Raw genomic sequence first — 23,859 nt, 5'->3', positions numbered from 1 at the left:
TCAAATGCCATGGATTTGTGCACGAGCAGAGTTGTAACTTTTATCGAGCAGGGCGCCGTGGAAGAGGTTATCGAGGACTAGGAAGCTGAGAAACAAGGTGAGGAGCACCAGCTTCCACCAGATGAGGGAGAAACACTTGTGATTTGATGAATTTTGTAGGCCGAGGACATGAGGGATCCGTAATGGCTTCGCCACAACATTTTCTATACCCGCTGCACAGGGAACAAAAATGTATGCAACCTTATTATCGACAACAGTAGCAGTATGAATGTGACAACGACTCAGATGGTAAAAAATCAGAACTCACAACTTAGAGGCGTTCCCAGCCATATTCACTGCCGTGGCTGAAGAAAAAAAACTGGGTCAGTATCGACCAACAATGCCTAGTAGAGTTTTCAATAGGGAGTCAACTGCAGGAACATGTACGGTGTGATGTGGTCCATGTCTGCCACCTGTTATTGGGATGACCAGTTTGACCAAAGAACTCAACACGATAGATTCAGAAACATGTATTCCTTCACTAAGGACGGTGAACGCCTCATTCTACTTTCCTCAGTAGCACCCTAGGAAACAAGAGCCTTTACTAGCAGAGTAAAGGGATGGGTTTTAGTGACAATGAAGTCTCTACCACCATGGACACCACCATGCAAGAGATTTCATTCCTAGGAGATCATACTGAGATGGAGGTGTGCTCGCAAGTGCATTGGGAGGTAATACAGTCGACAACGGGATCCAGGTGCTGTCATAATTGAAGATAAGAGACTAGAAGCTTCGACAGGTGAGGTCGAGGCCCTCCCAACCCCGGGAGATTGACGCAGGGCTCGGGAGAGGACTGACTGGTCCTCAAGGCAGCTCCTTCCTTTCTATTCCTTCGTTTCTTTATTCCCTCATTTGTCTTTTTCCTTCTTTTCCTTCTTTTCTTATTTCTTTCCTAGCACTTTCCTATTTTAGAACATTTCCTAAAATTGAAATCTAATTTTTATTCTCCTTCCTAATTTTAAATCATTTCTTAAAGCAGAAATCTGATTTTTATTCTCCTTCCTAATTTTAAATTCTTTCCTAAAATTGAAATATGATTTTCATTCTCATTCCTTATTTTAAAAGTCTTTTCTAAAATCTGAAATATGATTTTATTCTCATTATTTTAGTGTTTTCTAATTGGATCAAGTCTCTCTATAAATAGGAGTTGTGTTTAGAGTGAAGGGTCTTGTTTTTTGATATTTGAATTCAGGTTAGCCTTGGTATTTTCCTTTTGAGGGCTATATCTGACGTCAATGTAGTGTTGTGGTTGTCCCTCGTCTGAGGTGGTGATTGTTCAGCTGTATCTCAACCCCGCCGAGATATTTATCTTACCATACTTCTGTTTTTCTATTGTTATTTCATATTCTAGCCTTCGACGATGTTCCTGCACCTCTACGGCTGCGATTTGACTCCCTTACTATCGCCAACCTGCTGTCCTACTTCTTCTATAGCAACCCCATCTTTCTGGCCTTCACTGCAGCCATCAGTCTAGCCTCCGACGACGTTTTTGCACCTCTCAAGCTGCAGTTCGACGCTGCTACTATCGCCAACCTGCTGTCCTACTTCTTCCACAGTAGCTCCACCTCTTCGACCTTCACCACAGCCTCCGATGACATTTATGCACCTCTCCAACTGCGGTTCGACGCCGTTACTATTGCCAACCTGTTGTACAACTTCTTCCACAGCAACCCCACCTCTCCGGCCTTCACCGCGGCCGTCAATCCAGCCTCCGACGACGGTCCTGCACCTCTCCAACTGTGGTTTGACGCCGTTACTATCACCAATTTGTTGTTCTACTTCTTCCACAGCAACCCTGCCTGTCTGGCTTTCAACGAAACCGCCAATCCAGCCTCCCCTCGCCAGACTCCCTTCTCATCAATTGGTTGTCTTCTTTGTTGAGTCATTAGTTGTAATCCTTTATTTTGTGCTTTTGTTTTGTTTATTGTTTTTTGTTATTTTGAGTTTTCATTGTAACCTTATTTTATGTTCGTAATAAAATTGTGTCCTGCGTCGTAGTTTGGGTCAACTCCAGTATCAGGAGGGGTGGTGGGGCTATTTTCTTTCAAGAGAATGGGTGAGTTCATTGGGTTATTTTTTCTATTTTAGAAGGTAGTGGGTGTTTGGGCGGTAAATTAAGCTGAGGGAGTTTATAGGGATTGGAGTAGTTGAGAGCATGACTAAAGGACAAAAGATCAAGTATTTTTTTATTGCCGTCTACTAGTTTGCTATTAGATTTTGTATGGGGACATGGGAGTAATTTAAGTTGGTGGTGGGGAGTGGAAGTTGCTGGCTACTTGCAGTCCACTAAAACTCTATAAATTGGTTTCCTTCCCTGGCTGCTTAGTAGGGAGACGGAGATTGGGAAGTAGCATCCCTGAATGAGAAATTATTTTGAAGGATAGGGGATATACGAGGTATTTAGTAATCACCCCTTCCCCAACTAAGTAAAATATTGATGGGCTGTAGCTGAATGCTTTTTTGGGTGAGAATCTTTTGTTTTTTATGCGTGGAGAGAATGAGAGAGAGATGTGAGTTTAGTAGGCGCATGGGTGGTAGATTGAAATGGGGGATTTGGAGGTGCCATTTTCCTACAGTACTTATCATGGAAGATGCCACAATTTCTGTTAAAAGTGGCTTCTTGCATATTCTTCAATTGTTTTAGATTGGTTTGATGCCTTGGTTATTATTCCTCAAATGTTTTCTCCTAGTCCCTGTTTCTGTAATTTTACTTTGAAATTTTTATTTACTTCATTTTGATTTAAACATAGATAAGTATGTTCTTAAGTTAGCCATTTGATTTTGTCTTGTTTTCTGCTTTTGTTCTTATTATCTTATTCCATGATCCATAAAATTTTTTCTATGTACCTTGTCTAGATGAGACTTATAATAATGTGAAGTTCTTGGTTCACTATAATCTGTCCTTTTGTTTGGAAAAGATCTATTTCATGCTACCCTTGCTTATCACCACATTGATACATGTCAAATGTCAGCTATATATTTGTTCTTTTTTGGCATTCATATTTAGATGATTATGAAAAAATTATTTGCACATTAAGGGGAAGCAGCCATGAAAAATCTTATTGAATGATAATTGTAAAATGGTAAATTATTATTTTTCCTGTTAAGTTTTTTCATTGATCAAGTTTTGGTGTAATATCTCAACTTTTTGATTTGCCATGATTTTGTGACTTCTTTTTAAATTTGTATCTACAACTGTTTGGTAGGTTAAATTTGTGAAAGAAATGTTATCCTCAAGCAGTGAAAATATTTCAGTGGTCGGAAAGAATGCTCGACGTATGATGATGCATTTATCAATTTTTGCAGATGATGATATCCAAGAGACACTAGCATTTTTTGAAAAGGTAAGTTGTGTTGTGCCTAATCAGATATTAACCTCCTCTACAATCTATTGGTTTTTTGTAGTTATGGCATGTTTTTATCTATGAATAACTGCATGTTGTAGTAACTTCTTCTACCATTTACTATAGTTTTTAAGTTATTGTATAGTTTTATCTACGAATACTTGCCTGTTGTAATATATTTACGAAAGTCTTACTTCTGTGCAGATGGAGTCTAGAAATGGAGGTTTGAGCATGTTGGACCAGGGAGATACCTATTTTGCACATCTTATTGAATCTTTCCCAAAGCTACTTTTGTTATCCATTGAAAATCATTTGAAGCCTTTAGCTGATTTTCTCTTGCTTGTTGGAGTCCCTATGGCAAGCATAAGAAGTGTCCTTTTGTTATATCCACCAATCATATTTTATGATATTGAGAATGATATTAAATCAAGGTTGGATGTGTTGAAAAAGGTACGCACGTGTCCTTTGGTAAATTTTTTGGCTAAATACTTGAATTTAGTTTTCTATCAACAGCTATGTGACCTTGTGGCCTCTAATTGCTTCTATTTTAAGTACAATTTTTTTACTTGGAGGTACATTTTGTCTGAAAATGTTTATTTTATAGGATTGTTATTGTATCACTTAATGATGGTTCAATTATAATGTAGAAAGAGCAGGCTGATAAAATAGTTTGATGGGCTTTATACTGAACTTTTGCGTTGCTTCTCATTTTGTATTTCATTACGCCAAGTGGTTAAATTTTCCCACCCAAATGTAAATACCCTAAAGTGAACCTTTGTTCCATAAGTAAACTTATCCGTTTAATATCTATAAAATCCTCAATCTTATTTTTAACAACAATACTTTTCTTGGAGTTTTTTTTTTAATAGCATTGCAAGGATCTTTAAAAATAGTTTTCATGTATTTTTTAGTAGGATTATTCATAAATTGACTAACCAAACCGATTAGTAATTCTTTGATTCAACCTTTATCCATGGGAGCGCAATCATCTTATTTTCCACACTTGGTAGTAGATTCCATGGGCGTATATGCTAGTTTACATCCCAATGTTCCCGTTTCTTTTAGGATAAGAAAGACATATGTGCTGTGAGACTAAACACCGTTTTGTGATTAAGCCACCTCTATGCTTAGAGAATATATAAGATTTCAGATTTCTAAGGTTTTGAATTTTGAATTCTTTGGCTAAGGGTGCAGGTCTGTCCATTTCTTTAACAGTCTTATGTGAGGGCAAATACATCTATTTAAACAGCCAAAACATTAAGCTTACCTACAATTGTTCTTTTAATAAAGATTGTGACCAGCTTGATACTGTATGCAACCAAACTATTTGATTGCTTTGGTGAGTATGACAAACCAAGCTCATGGGAATCGCTTTAAGCCATAAAGAACCTTTAAATTAGCAGAATTTGTTTGCTGCAAAAGATATTTGAAAACTAGGTGGAATTTTCATGTAAACTTCTTCAAGCTCACTTTGAAGGAAGACATTATTCTACAAAGCGTCAACAAGGCTAACTAGTTGCTATAACCGTGTTGGACACGAACGCATACTGATCTACATGTGTTTGAAACGGTATAAATCATGTCGAAGCTTTTGCTTATGTTCGACACAGCTCGGGACACATCGGGGCACTGCTAGACACAACATGGGACCAAAATTAGAAATACCTCTCCACCTCCTTCATCTTTATCCTAGGTCGAGGCCAAAGCTGAAAATTCATGTCAAAATCGAAGCCATGACCCTCATCTTAGCATTATCATTCCAGATACGAGCAGTTCAATGCATCTCATTGTTATAGGTGAGAGTAGTCTTCAACATTATCGAGGTTGTGAAGTGTTTTTACTTCTATCACAAGCAGATCCAATCGAAGTCGAGCCCATCGCATTGAAGCCGAGCTTGAGAAACCATCGTCGATTGGGTTATAAACGTACCAATGCACTTGATACTCAATCATATTTGTTTAAACTAGTAAATAAACAAGTTAGATATTGTTCTAAATTAGAAGGTTAAATAAGTCAAATTTAAACATAGTCTAACTCATTTATTAATGTTCATGAACAAGCTTGTTTGTTGTTCAACAAGCAAGTTGTTAAATGCTATATATTTATATGATATGCTATTTAAATAAACTTTGATTAACTAGAATATTTGATTATATATTTAATGATAACATATTTTAATTTATTATCAATGTACATATAAATTTAATACAATATGTTATTATTTTTTATATCAATAAATTAGTTTGTTATTTCTTATTTAAGTTATTTGATTGCAAGAAATCTTAAATATAATTAAATGTGTAGATGAGCTGATTGAGCTCGACTCGCTAATGAGCTTGTGTGCTAAGCTTATCGAGCCACGAATTTGAGCTTGAGCTTGAGCTTGAGCTGGAAAATTGAGCTTGTAAATTAAATGAGCTTCAAGACATCCTGTTCGATAGCTTATCACTATAATCACCCCCATTTGGGGAGATTCAAGCCACTGCTGATCAAGTTGAGCCACCTTGAGATATTTGGCGAGGATTCAGTAGAATATACATGACAAGAAGCTCTATTTCAGTTCAGTATTATATCTCCAGATGATTGGACCCATATGGATGATGAAATCTTACATATAACTAAATGTGTAAATGAGCTGATTGAGCTCGACTCGCTAATGAGCTTGCGTGCTAAGCTTATTGAGCCACGAATTCGAGCTTGAGCTCGAGTTGAAAAATTGAGCTTGTAAATTAAATGATCTTCAAGACATCCTGTTCAATAGCTTATCACTATGATCACCCCCGTTTGGGGAGATTCAAGCCACTGCAGATCAAGTTGAGCCACCTTGAGATATTTGGCGAGGATTCAGTAGAATATACGTGACAAGAAGCCCTATTTTAGTTCAGTATTATACCTCCAGGTGATTGGACCCATATAGATGACTACTCATAACTGGAGAAAATTCCTCAGGTGTTTTAGGGGACAATGTAACTAACATTGGAATTCCGATGCTCATATCAATGCGGTTGAAGCACCTTCAACTCTAAGAGGTTACAACAGTTTCGTCACCTTCAATGCGCAGGCAAAAACTTTGACGAATGAAGTCGAAGCTCCCCCAACCCGAAGAGACTGACGCGGGGTATCTCTCTTGTGTGATGCGGGATGCGTGACTGTCGTTCTAGCAAGACGTGCAATTGTAGCAAACCGAAGATGGCGGTTCATCCATCATTTGCGTGCACCCGTTCAGTCTAGTGAACTAGAGGTTGATCGATCCTTACCATGGGATTGCCACTTAAGTTACCCTCATAGTATAAGCATGTTGTTTTTGTGTTTTAGGCCAGTTTTTCGTGAGTTCTTTGTTGGGACAGCCACCAACGTCTCCAAATTTTCCCTTTTAGGGCGTGTCCAAGGTCAAGTGGTGCTCCGGCTGTTTCTCGGTCAGAGGTAGTGATCTTCCTCCAAGTGTCGAGTGGTGCCCCAACTGTATCTCTCTCTCGATTTGGCCCCATTCTAGCATTCTTTGCACTCTTCCCTTCTGACTTGCTACCTCCTTCTCAGAAACTCCACTTCCTCCTCCTCGCTGCCAGCACCCTTAATTCGCCTTCTTTTTCGCTGTCCCCACGCATAGGATAGCACTACTCTGGCAGTCCTGCAGTCCACAAACCTTCCTCTTTATTGTCCTAGCCCTCCACATTCTTGCTGCTGTTGTTCTAGGCCTTCTGCCTCTCAGCCATCACAGTTCCAGCTCCTCCTTTACTGTTTCCAGCAATCCAACAACACATTACAACCACCTACCACCTACCACCAGTCACCGACTGCCAAGCCAACCCCCACCACACACAGATCGAACCCTACTGTGAGTGTGTTGTGTTGTTGTATTTCCATTTTAATGTGTTTGGTTGTAACCACCTATTTGGCTTTTTCACTAATAATATTTGAATTCCTAGTATTATCTGGGTTAACTCATTTGGCTTTTTCAGTAATAATATGCGCTTTCCTACTATTATTGGGTTAACTCTGATATCAACATTATATATAAAACAAAAACAACAACAACAAAGCCTTAATCCCACTATGTGGGGTCGGTTACATGGATCCTTTTTCTCCATTGCGTTCTATTTAGTATCATTTTTTCATTTAGTTCTAATAAATTAAGGTCATTTTTAATACAATAAGTCCAAGTCTTCCTAGGTCTAGCTCTGCTTTTCTTAACATAAGTCGAATCTAAAACATCTACTCTCCTAATCAGACCATCAGATGGTCGACACTTAATGTAACCTAACCATCTAAGACGACTTTCTCTAATTTTGTCCTTCATAGGAGCTACACCAACCCTATCACGAATATATTCATTTCGCATTTTGTCTCTAAGTGTAAAGCCACTCATCCACTTAATCCACCTGGCAACCCTTAACTTAGTATTTTGCTTTTGTTTTAAAAGGCCAACATTCAACGCCATAGAGCATTGCAGGTCTCACCACCGCCTTATATAATTTTTCTTTCAGTCTAAGTAGTACTTTTCTATCACACAAAAGGCCCGAAGCATTTCTTCCACTTCAACCAACCAACTTGAATTCTACTATTAACATCCCCATCTATATCACCATTGCTTTGAACAACAGACCCAAGATATCTAAATCATTCACACCTTTTAATAATTTGATCACCCAAAGTTACACTTCTGTCACTAGAGCTACTACTACTAAAATTTCATTCCATGTACTCAGTTTTAGTCCTACTTAGATGAAGGACTTTAGAATCCAATGTAGACTTCCATAATTCAAGTTTTTCTGTGCTTTTTCTCCCGTGTTATCCACGAGAAGGATATCATCAACAAAAAAAATACACCATAGTACCTCCTGTAAATGTCCAGTGAGCTCATCCATTACTAAAGCAAAATGATATGGGCTCAAAGTCGATCCCTGATGTAATCCAATAGAAATAAGAAAATATTTGGTCAATCCTCCTTCAGTTCGAAAACAAGTAACAACTCTAGTATACATATCTTTAATGACTTGAATATAAGTATATCAACACCTTTCTTCTCAAGAACTCTCCAAAGGATATCTCTTGAAAACTTATTGTAAGCTTTTTCTAAATCAATAAAAATCAAATGTAGATTCTTCTTATTATCTCTGAACTTCTTCATCAAACCTCTCCATAAAGGTATAGTTTCCATAGTAGACCCGCTTGACATAAATTCAAATTGATTATGAGAAATCTTAGTAATACGTCTTAACCTATGTTCAATTACCCTCTCCCATAATTTTAAAGTATCACACATCAACTTAATTCCTTTATAAATTGCACACTCTTGTGCATCTCCTTTATTCTTAAAAATGGGACCAAAATACTCTCCCTCCACTCTTCAGGCATCTTTTTAGTTTTTAAAATAATATTAAAGAGTTTAGTAAGCCAAGAAACTCCCAAATCTCCTAAATATTTCCATACTTCAATTGGAATATCATCAAGTCCAACAGACCTTCCACCTTGGTTTTCCTTAAAGCCACCTCAACTTCTTTTTTCCTAATGCGATGGTAAAATTGAAACGTTTTATTATTATTAACGATCTTAAGATCACTATGGTCAATCATATTTTCAGAAACTTCATTAAAAAGTTTATCAAAATAACTCGCCCATCTATGCTGAATATCTTTGTCTAAGAAAAATATTTTTTGATTTTCATTTTTAGTACACTTTGCTTGAGTTAAATTTTTTCTTTTTTTTTTCTCTTTGTTTGGCTAGTTTATACATATATATTTTCACCATCCTCAGTATTTAATCCATTATAAAGATCATTAAAAGCAGATTTTTTTAGCGTCACAGATTGTTCTTTTAGACTCCCTGCGGGCCGTTTGATATTTTTCCTCTTTATCTAAGCTTTTACATTTAAACCAATTTTTATAACATAAATTCTTATATTTTATCTTTTCTTGCACATTAATATTCCACCACCAACTATTTTTATTTATAGAAATTTTTTCTTTTGATTCTCCAAGTACATATTTTGCTACTTGTTAAATAGTGTTTGTTACTTTGTCCCACATAGCATTTGCTTCATTATGAACATCCCAAATTTTGATTTCAACATTATAAACCTTTTTTTTATAAAATTTTATTGTCTGCTCTAGGCTGGTTTTGAGAAAGATATTGGCAAAATACTTATCAAGTATCCATGGTTTCTTTCATCCAGTGTTCAGAAGAATTACGATAACATTGTGGAGTTCTTCACTGGAAGAAAGGTATTAGGTTATTTTTATTATGCATTAAAAGTTTTCTATTTGATTTGAAACAAGATGAAATTGTCATCACTTTAATGTAATATATACTTCACAAATAAATTGTGCTGTACCTGTTGGTTCGTGATTTCATTATAATTGTCATCAACTAACGTTACTTTGTAACAAATACACAGAAATGCATGTTCTTTTTGGTTGGTAGGTTCCCTTGATGTGTAAAGATAGGTGTTTTAAATTTTGTGATATCAGCAAATATTAATTAGTTTTCATATAAAATTTTTTTCATAAGACTTGATGAAATCTGCTATTCACCCAACTGCTTTTTTGCTGCAAGCAACAAGCCCCAACTGTGATCAATATATATATTTTTGAGAAAGCCCAAAGACTAATATATTAAAAGAAAATAAGGATACATAAAGATTGTGTGGAAGGGCCCATGCATGGCACCCTTTCCCACGATAACCATCACATACAAAAGGTTCCAAAAAAAAGAGGAAATATAGAAAGTGATCAATATACATACAAATACATACATACATACATACATACATATATATGTATGTATGCATTCCTGCATGTTTGTTGTATAAACTTTATCTTAAGCCACCTAACATTGCTTTCTTTATCCATTCCATTCTCCCGTTAACTATGGCTGGTGCTTGAAACTAGGAAATAGAGAGAAAAAGCAAAAGAGAAGGTAAGAAGAAGAGAAGTGTAAGAAGAAGAAAAGTTTAAAGGAAAGAATGGAGGAGAAGAAAATGAAGAGAAACAAAAAAATTTGGGAATTCAGGGAATAAATCTGATTTTTTAGTTTTCAGTTGCAGGCCAAAGGTTTGAAGAAGGAGGTATTCTTTTGATATAAAATTTGTTGTTTAAGATTGATCCATTTAATTCCTAGTTGATCTAGGAATTGGTAGCAAATTGTGGAAATTAATATTTCTATTAGACTGTTTACAGAAGAACAATATCTTAAGGAGGTTACAACAACAACAACAACAAAAACAAGCATTTATCGCACTAAGCGAGGCTTGCTACATGAATCATTTTTCTCCATTGTGTTCTATTGAGTGCCATATTTTCATTTAATTTTAATAAAGATAATTTGTTATACAACATGCCCAATTCTTTTTAAGTCTATCTATACTTTTCTTAGCATAAGTCAATTTAAAACATTTACTCTCCAAGGAGGTTGAAGCAAGAAAAATCCATTTTTAGGAAATACTCTAATTTGGTGAGATAGTTGATTTCAATTACATGATGCAAATAATTCACACATCTAATATTTATAAAATTTCTTCCAATTGAATGTGATGCCTTGTTTCAAATACCATAGGGAGCCGAAGAGGGAGAGGAAGCGAGCACTCGGGAAAACAAAAGGATATTTTCGCTCTATCAATGGTTGAAGTCGACTTACCTGTAGAGTTAAGCTGCTCTAGTGCGAAGTTCGGAGGAGGGGAGTTATTGCGGTTTTCCCTATTGGGTGAAGCCTACCGCGCTTCATTGAGCCCTGTAGAGGAAGAGATGCTCTGTGTGTGCATACAGGCACTCGACCATGCCCTAGCCGACCATTGAAGAATAAAAGAGGAATAGAGGAGGAGAAGAGGGGCAGCTTCAAAAAGAAGTGGGAAGAAGAACAAGTTGAGTGTCCTTTGTGTGCGAAGAAGAAGCAACATCACACGCACAGAGGAGGAAGACGGGTTCGTGCGGATTAGGCTCTTGACCGAGATTTAAATCATCTATAAATAATTTTAATTAATTAATTTAATAAGAAAATTACACACACACACACACATATATATATATATATACACACACACATTGTAATGTTAATATAAAATTTTTTAAAATTAGGACTCATGGCTTAGAATTTCAGATTGGAGGGGAATAAAAGGAGGCGATGTGTGCCAACTAGAGGAGGAAGATTGACCCTAGCAAACTTTGGTATGAAAAGTTTGGGTTTATATTATAATTTTATTAATGAATTTTAATAGCAAAATAAAGTTAATTAGGATTTCATAAAATAAAACGATGGAAATTGATACTTAAATTATGTAAAGTTAATAATTAATTATAATATTATTAGTAAATTAAATTTTTGTAATATGAATACCATGTTTACTATAGACATCAATTTTTGAAGAGTTGAGATCAATGCAAATTCATGAACAAATAAATTGTCATCAAAATGAGTATTCATTTTTTTATACTATAATAATATTTTGCTTTTACTAGACTTAATGCATTATTGATACTATCACTAGTTATATTGAAATTATTATATATTCGTGATTTTGGATTTATAGAATTTTTGTTCATATTGTAGGAATAATGTGTGTACTCATCTTTGTTTAAATTATCATAAATATTAAATGTTATATAAGTATTTTGACTGTTAAGCAAATGAAAATGAAATAATCATTAATAGATAGTGATTTTTATAGTATGCTTGTATGTGCATGCTTGACTATGATGAAGTTATCTCTTTATGATACTGTGGAGGAATGCTAATATTTTATACTGATTTATTGGTGTTGAAATACCTAAATTGATATAAAATTTTAGACGGTGCTCTTATAACATTTATAAAGATGTATGATAATATTTGCATGATATTAATATAGTACAACCTATTGAATAACTTGAAATATTGGAAGTGATCAAATTGTTAAACTATCAAATATTTTATACTGATTTATTAAATCTTAACTTGCATATTGTTTTCTTTTTCATTTGTATTATTGTAGTTTAGAAGTGTGAGTATTCACTGCTTTGGTTAGCTCGATGTTGTTTTAGGGTCTGTTTGGAGCAGCTTCAGCTGCCTAAAAAACTATTACAGTTAAGTTGGTTGGCTGTTTGTTTATTGTTATTTGAAAACAGTTGCAGTATAACTGTTTCTTGACAAATAATTATTCTGTCACTGTATAATAATGTTATTTGCAACAAAATTTTCATATAATATATTTAATACTTTAGAAGCAAAAATTCACTTCAGAACATTACAAAAAATATAATATATATCTCACTTAAGAGTGAGCATCTTTATTACTAAAATAAAGAAAAAGACTATTAAAGTAACGTTTAATAATATGATAATATTATTTTTAAAATGGAGACGACGTATGTCACGGGCCAGACCGTCCTCCAGGGATACTATCCATTTCCGATCACTATCGGTGGTGGAATCTGCTAGCTTGTCTGCCCATCGGAAGAAGTCACGCTTGTTTGTGATTTTCCATTGGCACCTGTAGAACTGTCTCTCGTAGTTATGTGTTTGACGTAATATGAGCCTACAGGTAGCCGCAAGTGTAGCGCACTCCACATCAGAAAGGAAAAAAACAGGTTTACCATTCTTCTTACCAGCCTTTTTTACCAGAAAACCCTCATTCGAAACAACCAAAGCATCGTGGAAAATTTGGGGAAATACCAAAGTGGGAGAAGCGCCGACTACCATAGTCCTACCCGTAGCCACCTTAGCGAACGAATGAAATTCCCCCATCGGAGAACCAAACCTCGCGACGAAATTAGTGAAATCACGAAGAATCGCCATCACACGACGAAACCCTAGCAGAGCACCAACCCATCGACATCCTTCATATATATATATATATATGTATATATATATATTGTAATAACAAGTTAAAAATAATAATAATAATAATAATAATAATAATAATAATAATAGCAGTTAATTGAACAGGCATAAAGGATAAGTACCCCTTTGGTTAAAACTTCAGAGTCGTTACCCCTCATTCAAACCAACGTAGAGAAAGAGTGAGGGAAAACGAGAAAGATCGAGAAAGGAAGTTGTGCGTAGGAAGGAATAGGAGAAATTGAAGGAAGAAGTAGTGGGTACTATGTCGACCCGTGCGAAAGAAGAGTAGAGATTGTCTCTCACCTTTTTTGACGTCGAGCCCTAGCAAAAGGAGGAAGAAGCTCGTGTAGCTTGCGTGCAAAGAAAGAGGAGAAATTTCACACGCGTGCTATCTACCTCAAGCCCTAATGAACCGATCGAGGAAGGGAAGAGGTCACGGCTTCAAGCGGTGCCACCATACGAAGCAGAGTGGGGAAAGAGGAGACTTCGACGTTGGACTCGCACAGAGGAAGAGGAAGAGGAAGAGGAAGAAGAAAAGAATGCAATGTTGTCTTCGTTGAGTCGTGCTGTGCTATCTGCATTGAACCTTGCAAAAAAGAAGAGGGTAGCGGCATTTTTTACATGAGGGAGAAGAAGATCAGAAAGCTCCCTCTGCAATTGCTGAGCTCAAGTGTGAGCTAGGGGAGAGGCCGATCGAAACTTATAAGGAATGTTTAATTTTAGAAGTTAATTAATATGTTATTATATAAATAAAATTTATGTGTGAGGGCGATTAATAAAAATATTTATGGGTTGTTTTATTTAAAAATCAGGACTAATAATTAATGATTTCGGATTCGAAGGAGAAGTTGGAGGAGCGTACGAGTTAGGAGGATTGATTTGAGCAACTTATAAGGTAAATATTAATTATATAATGCTATTAGAAAAAATAGTATAATTATTTAAATTAATATTATTTTTTTTATATGATGAGAAGGTGTAGAAGGTTGATAAATTCTTAAATTTTAAGAAAAACTAACAATTTTAAGGTCAGTAGAGGTTAGTGTTTTTAATCATTCTTGCATCTTTAAATAAGCTAACTACATTTAAGTCTTTCCATTAAAACGAAGTTCTTACAAGTATATGCACGTTTTATTGGTTTAGGTGGTAGAAAGTGAAGAGAAGTAATAAAATTTTTCAGAGGTTTTCTAAGTCAAGGTGAGTAATTATTTTCTTATATATATTGAATTTAAAGTTTATTAAATAAATAATTTCTTTAATGCTTTAGCCAATTATATTATGTTTGTATACATTTTGTAGCTTAAGAATGAAATGAAATGAAAGGGGAAATGGAAAAAAAAAGTTTAATGTTTTTAAAATGATATAATTTAAATGAAATAAAATGAAAGATAAATGTTTAAGTTATACAAGATTACTCTTAGATGGTACTGACAGGGGTTGCAATGTACCCGTGCACTTTAAAGAAAATGGTAAAGGTGCGTATTCGGTTGCAAATTTGAGGGTATCTTAGGGTACATTTTTTAGGTTGTTTTCAGACATATTTTGAGGGTGCCTTCGGGCACATTTTTTATGATACATTCGGGTATGATGGTAATCCTGTGATGACTATTAAAGAGGTTCAAAATGATAAATACTTCAGAGGGATCCATTTTTTCTCAGGGCTCTCAGAAGTAATCTTTTTAGTCAGTTGGTAAAAGTGCTAAGAAGGATAGATTCAGCAGCGCTGACACCCAATTTGAAGTGAAGATGTCTGACAAGTGTGCGGTTCACATGAGGGTGAGTGTCTATTTGGATCCAACACATGCTTTTAGTGTTCCCAGCCATGATACATGGCGAAGAATTGCTCTAAATTAGCAGATTCTAGGAATAGTGCTGCACCACTCAGAGGCATTATGGTATTTCGAGGGCAGCTAAATCATCAGGGTCAGTGCCAATACAGGTCAGACAACAAAATGTTCAGCCCGGAGTATATGCATTATCACAGTATGAAAGTAAGGGCTTCCCTGATGTCATTACATGTATGTTTTCCTTTTAACAATTTTAAACAGTACACTTTAAGCATCATTGGATTCATCTTATGTCATACATAAAATAAGTAAGGGTTTAAATTGATTAATAAGTCCTCTAAATGTTTAATGGATGATTTTAAATAATATGTATCATATATCTTTAGAGTCGGTGACAATAGTTATTTGATTTGAGATCATCACATTCTTTTATAGCCAATGAATTGGCTAAAGTGATACAATTGAATATTATTTCAATGTCTGTGATATTATCAGTTAGAATACCAAATGACACTTTTCTGGAAGTTGATCAATCATGTAAGGTGAGCTTATGATTGATGGAAAGGATTTTTATGCCAAACTTATTGTGTTGCCTTTGGTGGAATTCAATGTGATATTAGGCATGGATAAGATGTTTGAAAACTGTCACTATTGATTGCAATAAGAAGACTAAAAATAAATGTACCTGAGGAGTAAAAGTTAAATTTTCTGGTGAGAGGACTGACATCTATAATAATTACCTGCATGAAATCTTGCGAACGGTTGAATCATGGATGTCAGGGGTTTTTTGCTCAAATAACATATACTTTTAAGTGAAATCCTTAGGTGATATTTCAGTGGTAAGAGAATATGCAGAGGTGTTTCTGGATGATTTATTGTGAGAGATTGATTTCAATATTGAACTCTTATCAGGTTCTGAGCCTGTATCTAGGGCACCTACAAAATGACAGTTAAGGAGTTGCAGGAGCTGAAGAACCAACCGCAAACATTACTAGATAAGAGATTCATCAGACATAGCACCTCACCTTGGGGAGCTCCAATATTATTTGTGAAGAAGGATGAGAGCCTCGGGATGTGCATTGACTGCAGAGAGTTGAATAAACTAAGAGTTAATAAATATCCACTGTCGTGGATTGACGGTTTGTTTGATCAATTGGAACGGGCTTCAGTATTTTCAAAGATTGATCTGAGGTCAGACTATCATCAGTTGAGGATTAAAGAAGACCTAGAGAAGTCTGCTTTCAAGACCAGATATGACCACTATGAATTTGTGGTGATGCCGTTTGGCTGGAAAATGATTTAGTAGTTTTCATGGACTTGATAAACTGGTTCTTCAGATGGTTTCTGGATAATTTTGTGATCATCTTTATTGGTGATATTCTGGTGTATTTAAGGGATGAAGTCAGTCATGCAGATCATTTACATGCTGTGCTATAAGTTTTGAAGGAGAATACACTTTATGCCAAACTTTTTAAATGTGAATTTTGGCTTAATAGTGTGGGTTTACTTGGACACATTATCAGTGGATACAACATATATCTGTTGATCAGAATAAGGTTTAGGCGATTGTAGATTGGCCAAGACCTACTACTGTTACTGAGATCAGTAGTTTTCTAGGTCTGGTTGGTTATTACAGGAGGTTTGTTGAGGGATTTTCACAGATTGCTATGCCACTATCAAGGTTGACTTAGAAGGTGGTGAAGTTTGACTGGTCTGATCGTTGTGAGGATGCTTTTCGGTTGTTGAAGATTTGTTTAATGTATGCTCTAGTTTTGGCCATTTATTCCGATTCTCATGGGTTTCAGTTTTTCAGCAATGCATGTTTGAGGGGCTTGGGCTTTGTATTTATGCAGAAGGTAGGTTCATTGCTTATGCATCACGACTATTCAAGAATCATGGAAGAAACTATCCTACACATGCCATGGAGCTTGCTATAGTTGTTTTTGCACCCAAGTTCTAGAGGCATTATTTGTATAGAGTTAGATGTGAAGTTTTCACTGATCACCAGAGTTTGAAATATATTTTCACAGAAAAAGAGTTCAACCTGAGGTAGAGGTGATGTCTGGAATTTGTCAAGGATTCTGATTTAGATATTTAGTATCATCCAGATAAGGCAAATGTTTTAGTTGATGCGTTGAGTAAAAAAGCTTCTAATAATTTGAATTATTTATTTACTTAACAGAAGCAATTAATTGACGACCTGGAGAGACTGAGGCTGACTATAGTTAATTATGGTGATGAACATGACTTAGTTATATCTGTTGACGGTACAACCAACTCTAAAGGCAGAATTGAAAATTCTTTAATAAAAAATAGCAGTATTCAGAAAGTTCTAGAACAGGTTTAGCCAGTCAATTTGAAGAGATATGTGCTAGATTATTGAGGTATAAAGATAAAATTTATGTTCTAGATGTTGCAGACTTGAGGAAGGAAATTTATTTGGATATACTATTCACCCACGGAGCAATAAAATGTATTAGGATTTCAATGAAGCATTTTGGTGGCTAGGATTCAAGAGAAGTGTGACAGAATTTGTTGTCAAGCGTCCTTCATGTTAGCTAGTGAAGTCGAACATTAGTATTCTAGAGGTCAGTTGTAGCCTTTACTTATTCCAGAGTGGAAATGGGAAGATTGTGATGGATTTTGTGATTGATTTGCTTAGATCTCGTCAGAGTCGGGATGCTATATGGGTAATTATCGATAGATTGACTAAGTCTACTCATTTCGTGCCTTTTAGATAGATATATCCAGTTGAGAAGCTAGCCAAATTATATGTGGATTGGATTGTGAGGTTGTATGGAGTGTTGAAGTTTATTGTCTCTAACAAAGATGACAAGCTTACTTCTGGATTACGGAAGAAGGTTCTGGAAGCTTTGGGCACTCGACTGACTTTCAGTACAACATTTCACCTTTTGAAAGAACAGACAGTCAGAGAGGACTATTTAGGTATTGGGGGATCTAATAAAGTTATGTGTTCTTGACTTTGGGGGAGATTGGGAATCACATATACCTTTTGTAAAGTTTGCCTATAATAACAATTACCAGGCTAGCATCGGGATGACTTCATATGAAGCCCTGTATGGAAGGAAGTGCAGGACACCTCAATGTTGAGGTGAAAGAAAGATCATTAGTGTGATTTGGTTGATGATGCTATAGAGAAATTAGACTGACCAGAGACATACTGAGAGCAGTACAAGATAGAAAGAGAAAATATTATGATGCAAGCACAGACCTATTAAGTTTGAAGTTGGAGAGCTTATTTTTACCAAAGTCAGTCCATTGAAATGTGTGCAACAATTTAGGAAGATAAGAAAATTGAGCCCCAAATTTGTCGGTTCTTTTGAGATTGTGGGGAAGATTGGAAAGGTGGCTTACTAATTGGCTTTACTAGCACATATGCAGAGAGTGCATATTATTTTCCACATTTCTTCATCGGAAAGTATATTACAGATGAAGCTAGTAGGGTGATAGCAGACTCGGTTGATATTCAGTCTGATCTAAATTATGTTGAAGTGCCTGAAAGGATTCTGGATTATGATGTGAAGAAACTGCGGAACAGAGAGATTCCATTTATGAAGATTTTATGGAGTGATGAATAAGAGAAAGATGCTACTTGGGAGAAGGTCTCAGCAATGCAAGAAAGATATCCTCAACTTTTCTCTTGAGGTATATTTACTTTTCTGTTTATTTTCAAATTTCGAGAACAATTTTATAAGGAGGGGAGATTGTAATAAGAAGTTAAAAAAAAAAATAAATAAAATGAAATAATAACAACAACAACAATAATAATAATAATAATAATAATAATAATAATAATAGCAATTAATTGAATAGACACGAAGGATAAGAACTCCTTCAGTTAAGACTTAAGAGTCCTATTACTCATTCGAACCAATGTAGAGAACGAGCGAGAGAGAAGACGAAAGATCGAGAAAGGAGGTTGTGCCCTAGCTGAGTAAAGAAGAAGTCATAGGGAGGAGGAAGAGAAATTGAAGGAAGCAATAGCGGATCTTATGTCAACCTGTGCGAGAGAAGAGAAGGGAGTAGAGATTGTTTCTTACCTATTTTGGCGTCAAGCCCTAGTAAAAGGAGGAAGAAGATCGTGTGGCTTGCGTGTAGAGGAAGAGGAGAAATTTTGCACGCATGTTATCTACCTCAAACCCTAATGGATCGGTCAAGGAAGGGAAGAGGTCAAGGCTTCGAGCACTGGCACCGTACGAAGCAGAGGTGAAGAAGGAGACTTCGACGTTGTACTCGCACAGAGTAGGAAGAAGAGGAAGAAGAAAAGAATAGTGTCGTCTATGTCTAGTTATGCGGTGCTGTTTGCGTCGTACTGTGCGAAGAAGAAGAGGGTAGCGACATTGTTTACGCGAAGGAGAAGAAGATGAGAAGACTCCCTCTACAATTCCTGAGCTTGAGTGTGAGATAGGGGAGAGGCCGACCTAAACATATAAGGTACGTTTAATTTATAAGTTAATTAATATTTTACTATGTAAATAAAATTTATGTGCGAGGGTTATTAATAACAATATTTATGGGTAGTTTTATTTAAAACTCGGGACTAATAATTAATGATTTCATATTCGAAGGAGAAGTTGAAGGAGCGTACTGGCTAGGAGGATTGATCCGAGCAACTTATGAGGTAAATATTAATCGTATATTGTTATTAGAAGAAATAGTATAATTATTTAAATTAAAGTTTTTTTTTATGTGATCAGAAGAATGTAGAAGGTTGAGAATTCTCAAATATTGAGAAAAACTAAGAACTTTAAGGTTAGTAGAGGTTATTATAAGTATATGCACATTTTAGTGGTTTAGGTGGTAGGAAGTGAAGAGAAGTAATAAACTTTTCAGAGGTTTTCTAAGTCAAGGTGAGTAATTATTTTCTTATATGTTTTAAATTTAAAATTTATTAAATAAAGAATTTTTTTAATGCTTTAGCCAATTATATTATGTTTGTATACATGTTGTAGCTTAAGAATGAAAGAAAATGGAAGGAGAATAAAAAAGACTGTTTAAAGTCTTTAAAAGGATATAATTTAAATGAAATGAAATGAAAGTTAAATGTTTAAGTCATATATGATTACCCTCAGATGATATTGACAGGTGATGCATTGTACTCGTGCACGTTAAAAGAAATGATAAAGATGTGTCTTCGGGTACTTGTTTTAGGATAGATTCAAGTAAGACAGTAGTCCTGTGATGACTATTAAAGATGTTAAAAATGTTAAATTCTTAAAATGGAATGAGAAATGATAAATTTAAAGTCTGAATGAAATTCACTGCATTTTCTTTTGGTTAATGTATATTATATTATAATTACTTGCTAAATTTTACTTAAAGTTGAAGTTAAGTGTTTTCTTTCAGGAGAAGAAAAGTTTTAGGTTGATATGTCTCGTAGAAGAGACTTTATTTACCAGAGAATGACTACTGCTGTTAGGTATTTTTTTCTTGATGAAAGTTTTCTTTACTATTTTTATTAGTTTTTGATTTACTGTTCAGTACTGGATTGAGATATTATTATTTATAGATGCTTTAGATTTTATTGCACTTGTGGATTAGTGACTTTTATATGTATTGAAAAGTTTCAAAATGTAGATAATTATAGTTAATTTTAACCATCGAACCGGGTCGTGACACTTATATTTCTACACACACACACACACACACACACACCCACACCTCCTTTCTGTTGTGACACCCGCATCAGAGTCGCTCGACTAGGGTTTGTTGGGCTGGTTCTTCGCTTCAAGGCTCAATCGGTTCTCCACCTTCACGCATGAAGCTACTCACTTCCTTCGAACGACTAGGGCAAGACGTCGAATCTCAGGCCCCGTGCGATAAGACAAGATAAAGCCTTTCGCGTCTGTGCCATACTTCGCATCACAGCCGTTCGCGTGCTTTGTCGAACTGAGGTTTCGACTCTTCTGCAATTCTGTCTACATCAGCACCCCGACTTCTTCGGCCCTCTGCCCGATTTGCAAAGCTTCTGGATGAAGCTTCCTTCTTCTTTGGGTGGTGAACCTGACAAAACCTCTTTTGCCCACGTTATGGGTATTCCTCAGGGAGAGACGGTGGTTGTATTGCCTTAAATTTATAAGGAGAATCGTGATGGTACAGGTAGCTGCCCCTTCATTAAGAATGCAAATAAGAAAAGTGGGAATGCAATACTCTTTTTCTTAGAATCAGAAATTTTAACATTGATTGACAAATTCAAGTTTACTCTCATTGGGAGGGGAAATTTCAGTGTGGACACCCACCTATGGAGGTTATCAGGAAAAGTTTTGATGACCTCAAATTAGTAGGGAAGTGGAAAGTAAGGCTTATGGATGAGAGACATGTCTTGATTCAGTTAACCGTGCTTGAAGACTACACTCAAATTTTCTCTAAAAAATATCTTAGCATTGCTGGTAAACCTGTGAAGCTACTCAAGTGGTCTTTTGATTTCGACCCAAATCATTAAATTCTCACTATATCGGTATGATTTAGTTTATCTGGTCTCAAGTTGTATTTTTTTCACCATCAGGTGTCATTCTTGGGGATCCTTTGAAACTAGATCTGCCTACCTTTAACCTAAGCAGACCCTCGGTGCCCAGAATACTTGTGGAAAGGGATTTACTGAAGTCTGGCTGGGCACAACCCATAATGGTTATTGACAACAAATCGTCATGGAGCATAGACCCCCATATTGTACTCACTGTAAGATGTTTAGTTATGTCCTTGATAAATGCCACAAGTTTCATCCAAATTTGAAATCTAAGGTTCAAGTGAATAAGGATGGTTCTAACCCCACAACACTAAACATTTTAGTTCCACCTGGGGAGGATACTACTAGACAGGTGGTGTCTATTGCCCCTGAGGAACCCCCCATGATACTGCTGTTGCCGTTACTGCGAGTGATATGATGCTGACACCTTCAAACCCCACAAAACGCAATACTGATGGACTATTACCTACAAATGCTAGTGTTCAGACTGATAATCAGGAGAGCCTCATAGCTCTACTTCTTCAAGAAGTATCCGATGTAGAGGCAACTCATACTTCACATATACTAGAACCTATTGTGGGTAATACGGTTGGTAATCCTTCTTCTTCAGTTCTACCACCCCATCAGACTGATTCTTTGGAAGAGGAATGACAGGTCTATTCTAGGAGGAAGAAGAAGAATGGAGGCCGACTCCAGCACGGGAACATATTGGATGATACATTAGTTACTACTAGCAATGACAACCATCTTACCAGCTTATTAGCTTGCTCCTACCCTAATACTAGAGGCAGAGGCAAGACCAAATTAGGTTGCTCTTGAGCCACTTGACACTATGTATTTCAGCACTGTCAGACTTTTTATTTTAGTATATAATATATTTTCCTATTTTTTTCTAGTTTTAGAACCATTTGTGATTTTTTGTGTGGGCAGGGTGCCATGCTTGGGCCCTCCCACATGTTGCATTTGTATTTTTGTGTTGGCCTTTCAAAAACAGTATTGTCTCCGGTAGTGGGAGAGAGAGGTGACATCGTGTCAACCAGTGCTTCAATAGTCTGTGAAATTTACTCGGGAGCGGAAAAGAGACAGGTATGAAGTGGGGCAAATCCAGTAGCATTTTAGCTTGGAGGTTTTAGATTCGGATGCAATTAAAAACAAAGAGTGTGTCCAAACATACGACAATGGGTGTAATAAAGAGGTATCTGTTTTAGTTTTGCTTGCTGCCAAAAACCCTGATGCTGTGTGTCAATCCATATCTCTCCCGAAAAAGGTAAAGTAATATCCCGTTCTATCACAATTCAGGCTTCAGAAGGCTGAGTCAGATTCACGGTAGGCGTATCAGTTTTGAGAGGTTTACCTTATACCATCGCTAAAGTAAAGAGGAACACTTGATCGTAAAGGTCAACCTTCAAACCTGGGAAGCACAGCCAAACAGGAATGGTAGGAGGTTCAGTACGAGGGTCACAATCCATCGTCCATTTTGAAACCTTCATCTGGTTGTCTATTCGAAAGAGTCTTCTTGCAAACAAATGAGCGTAGCCTTCATCATTTGATAATTGAATGAGAATGTGCCGACCATCCAATTTACCAATCTTCCAACCCCCTTTCAGCTTCATCTTCCAACTCCCTTTCAGCTTCATCTTCCAACCCCCTTTCAATCTTCCAACCCCCTTCTTTCGAATTAGCTTAGGGTTTTCAAAAAGAAACCTACCTACTAAGAACAGTCGGCAGGGCACAGCTAGGGTGAAGATCTCGGCCTCTATGAGAAAGATTGCTGGTTTGCCGTTTTTACGGAATGTTTTTTTGAGAAATCCGGTTTCAACGCCAAGAGCAAAAGTATCATGGTAACTTTGCGGAAACATATTCAAAAGAGGGGCGGGAGCGGGGTTATCACCGGCAAGAGCGGCGGCGTAGGAAAGAACTCCTGAAAAAGCCATCACCTTGGCCGGTGTCAGTCACTCTGTGAGGAAATATCGCAAAAGAGGGGCGAGAATGGTAAACGAGAATGCAGTTGCGACTTTGCAAGCAGAGCAGCAGCTCTGCCGCCAAACCGAGACGACGCGAGGGGCGCCGTCTGGAAAGAAATGCAAAAACTCAAGCCTGCCTTGTCATCTGGAAAGAAATGCGAAGACGCGAGCCTGCCGTCAAAAAGCAACCGCGCGATGACGCGAGCACCACGAACACGAAACGGGGAAATAGAAATGCTAGAGATCCATGTAGCAGATGGGAGATCTGTGTAGCAGAAAGCTAGGGTTCGTCATGAGGCGAAACCCTAGTAGAGGGGAAAGACGACATCCGTATCAGATAGAAAGGATATTTATATATACATGTATATATATATATATATATGTATATATATATATATATATATATATATATATATATATATATATGT

At 36.4% G+C, this 23,859-nt stretch overlaps 1 protein-coding gene across 4 annotated transcripts in view; it reads left to right on the top strand.

Moving 5' to 3' along the window:
- Positions 1–23,859, top strand: part of LOC110026577 (transcription termination factor MTERF5, chloroplastic) — an 87,442-nt gene that overhangs the window by 15,271 nt on the left and 48,312 nt on the right. For 3 of the 4 annotated variants that reach the window (XM_020727562.1, XM_020727560.1, XM_020727563.1), the window contains exons 2-4: positions 3,246–3,383; positions 3,588–3,833; positions 9,494–9,604. In XM_020727562.1, coding sequence (XP_020583221.1) covers positions 3,246–3,383; positions 3,588–3,833; positions 9,494–9,604 — 495 coding nt within the window. The remainder of the gene's footprint in view (positions 1–3,245; positions 3,384–3,587; positions 3,834–9,493; positions 9,605–23,859) is intronic. The other variant, XM_020727561.1, reaches the window with a different exon arrangement.

Source organism: Phalaenopsis equestris, unplaced genomic scaffold, assembly GCF_001263595.1.
Source record: "Phalaenopsis equestris unplaced genomic scaffold, ASM126359v1 Scaffold000381, whole genome shotgun sequence".
Taxonomy (NCBI): domain Eukaryota; kingdom Viridiplantae; phylum Streptophyta; class Magnoliopsida; order Asparagales; family Orchidaceae; genus Phalaenopsis; species Phalaenopsis equestris.
This window is presented reverse-complemented; position numbering and strand designations above follow the sequence as displayed.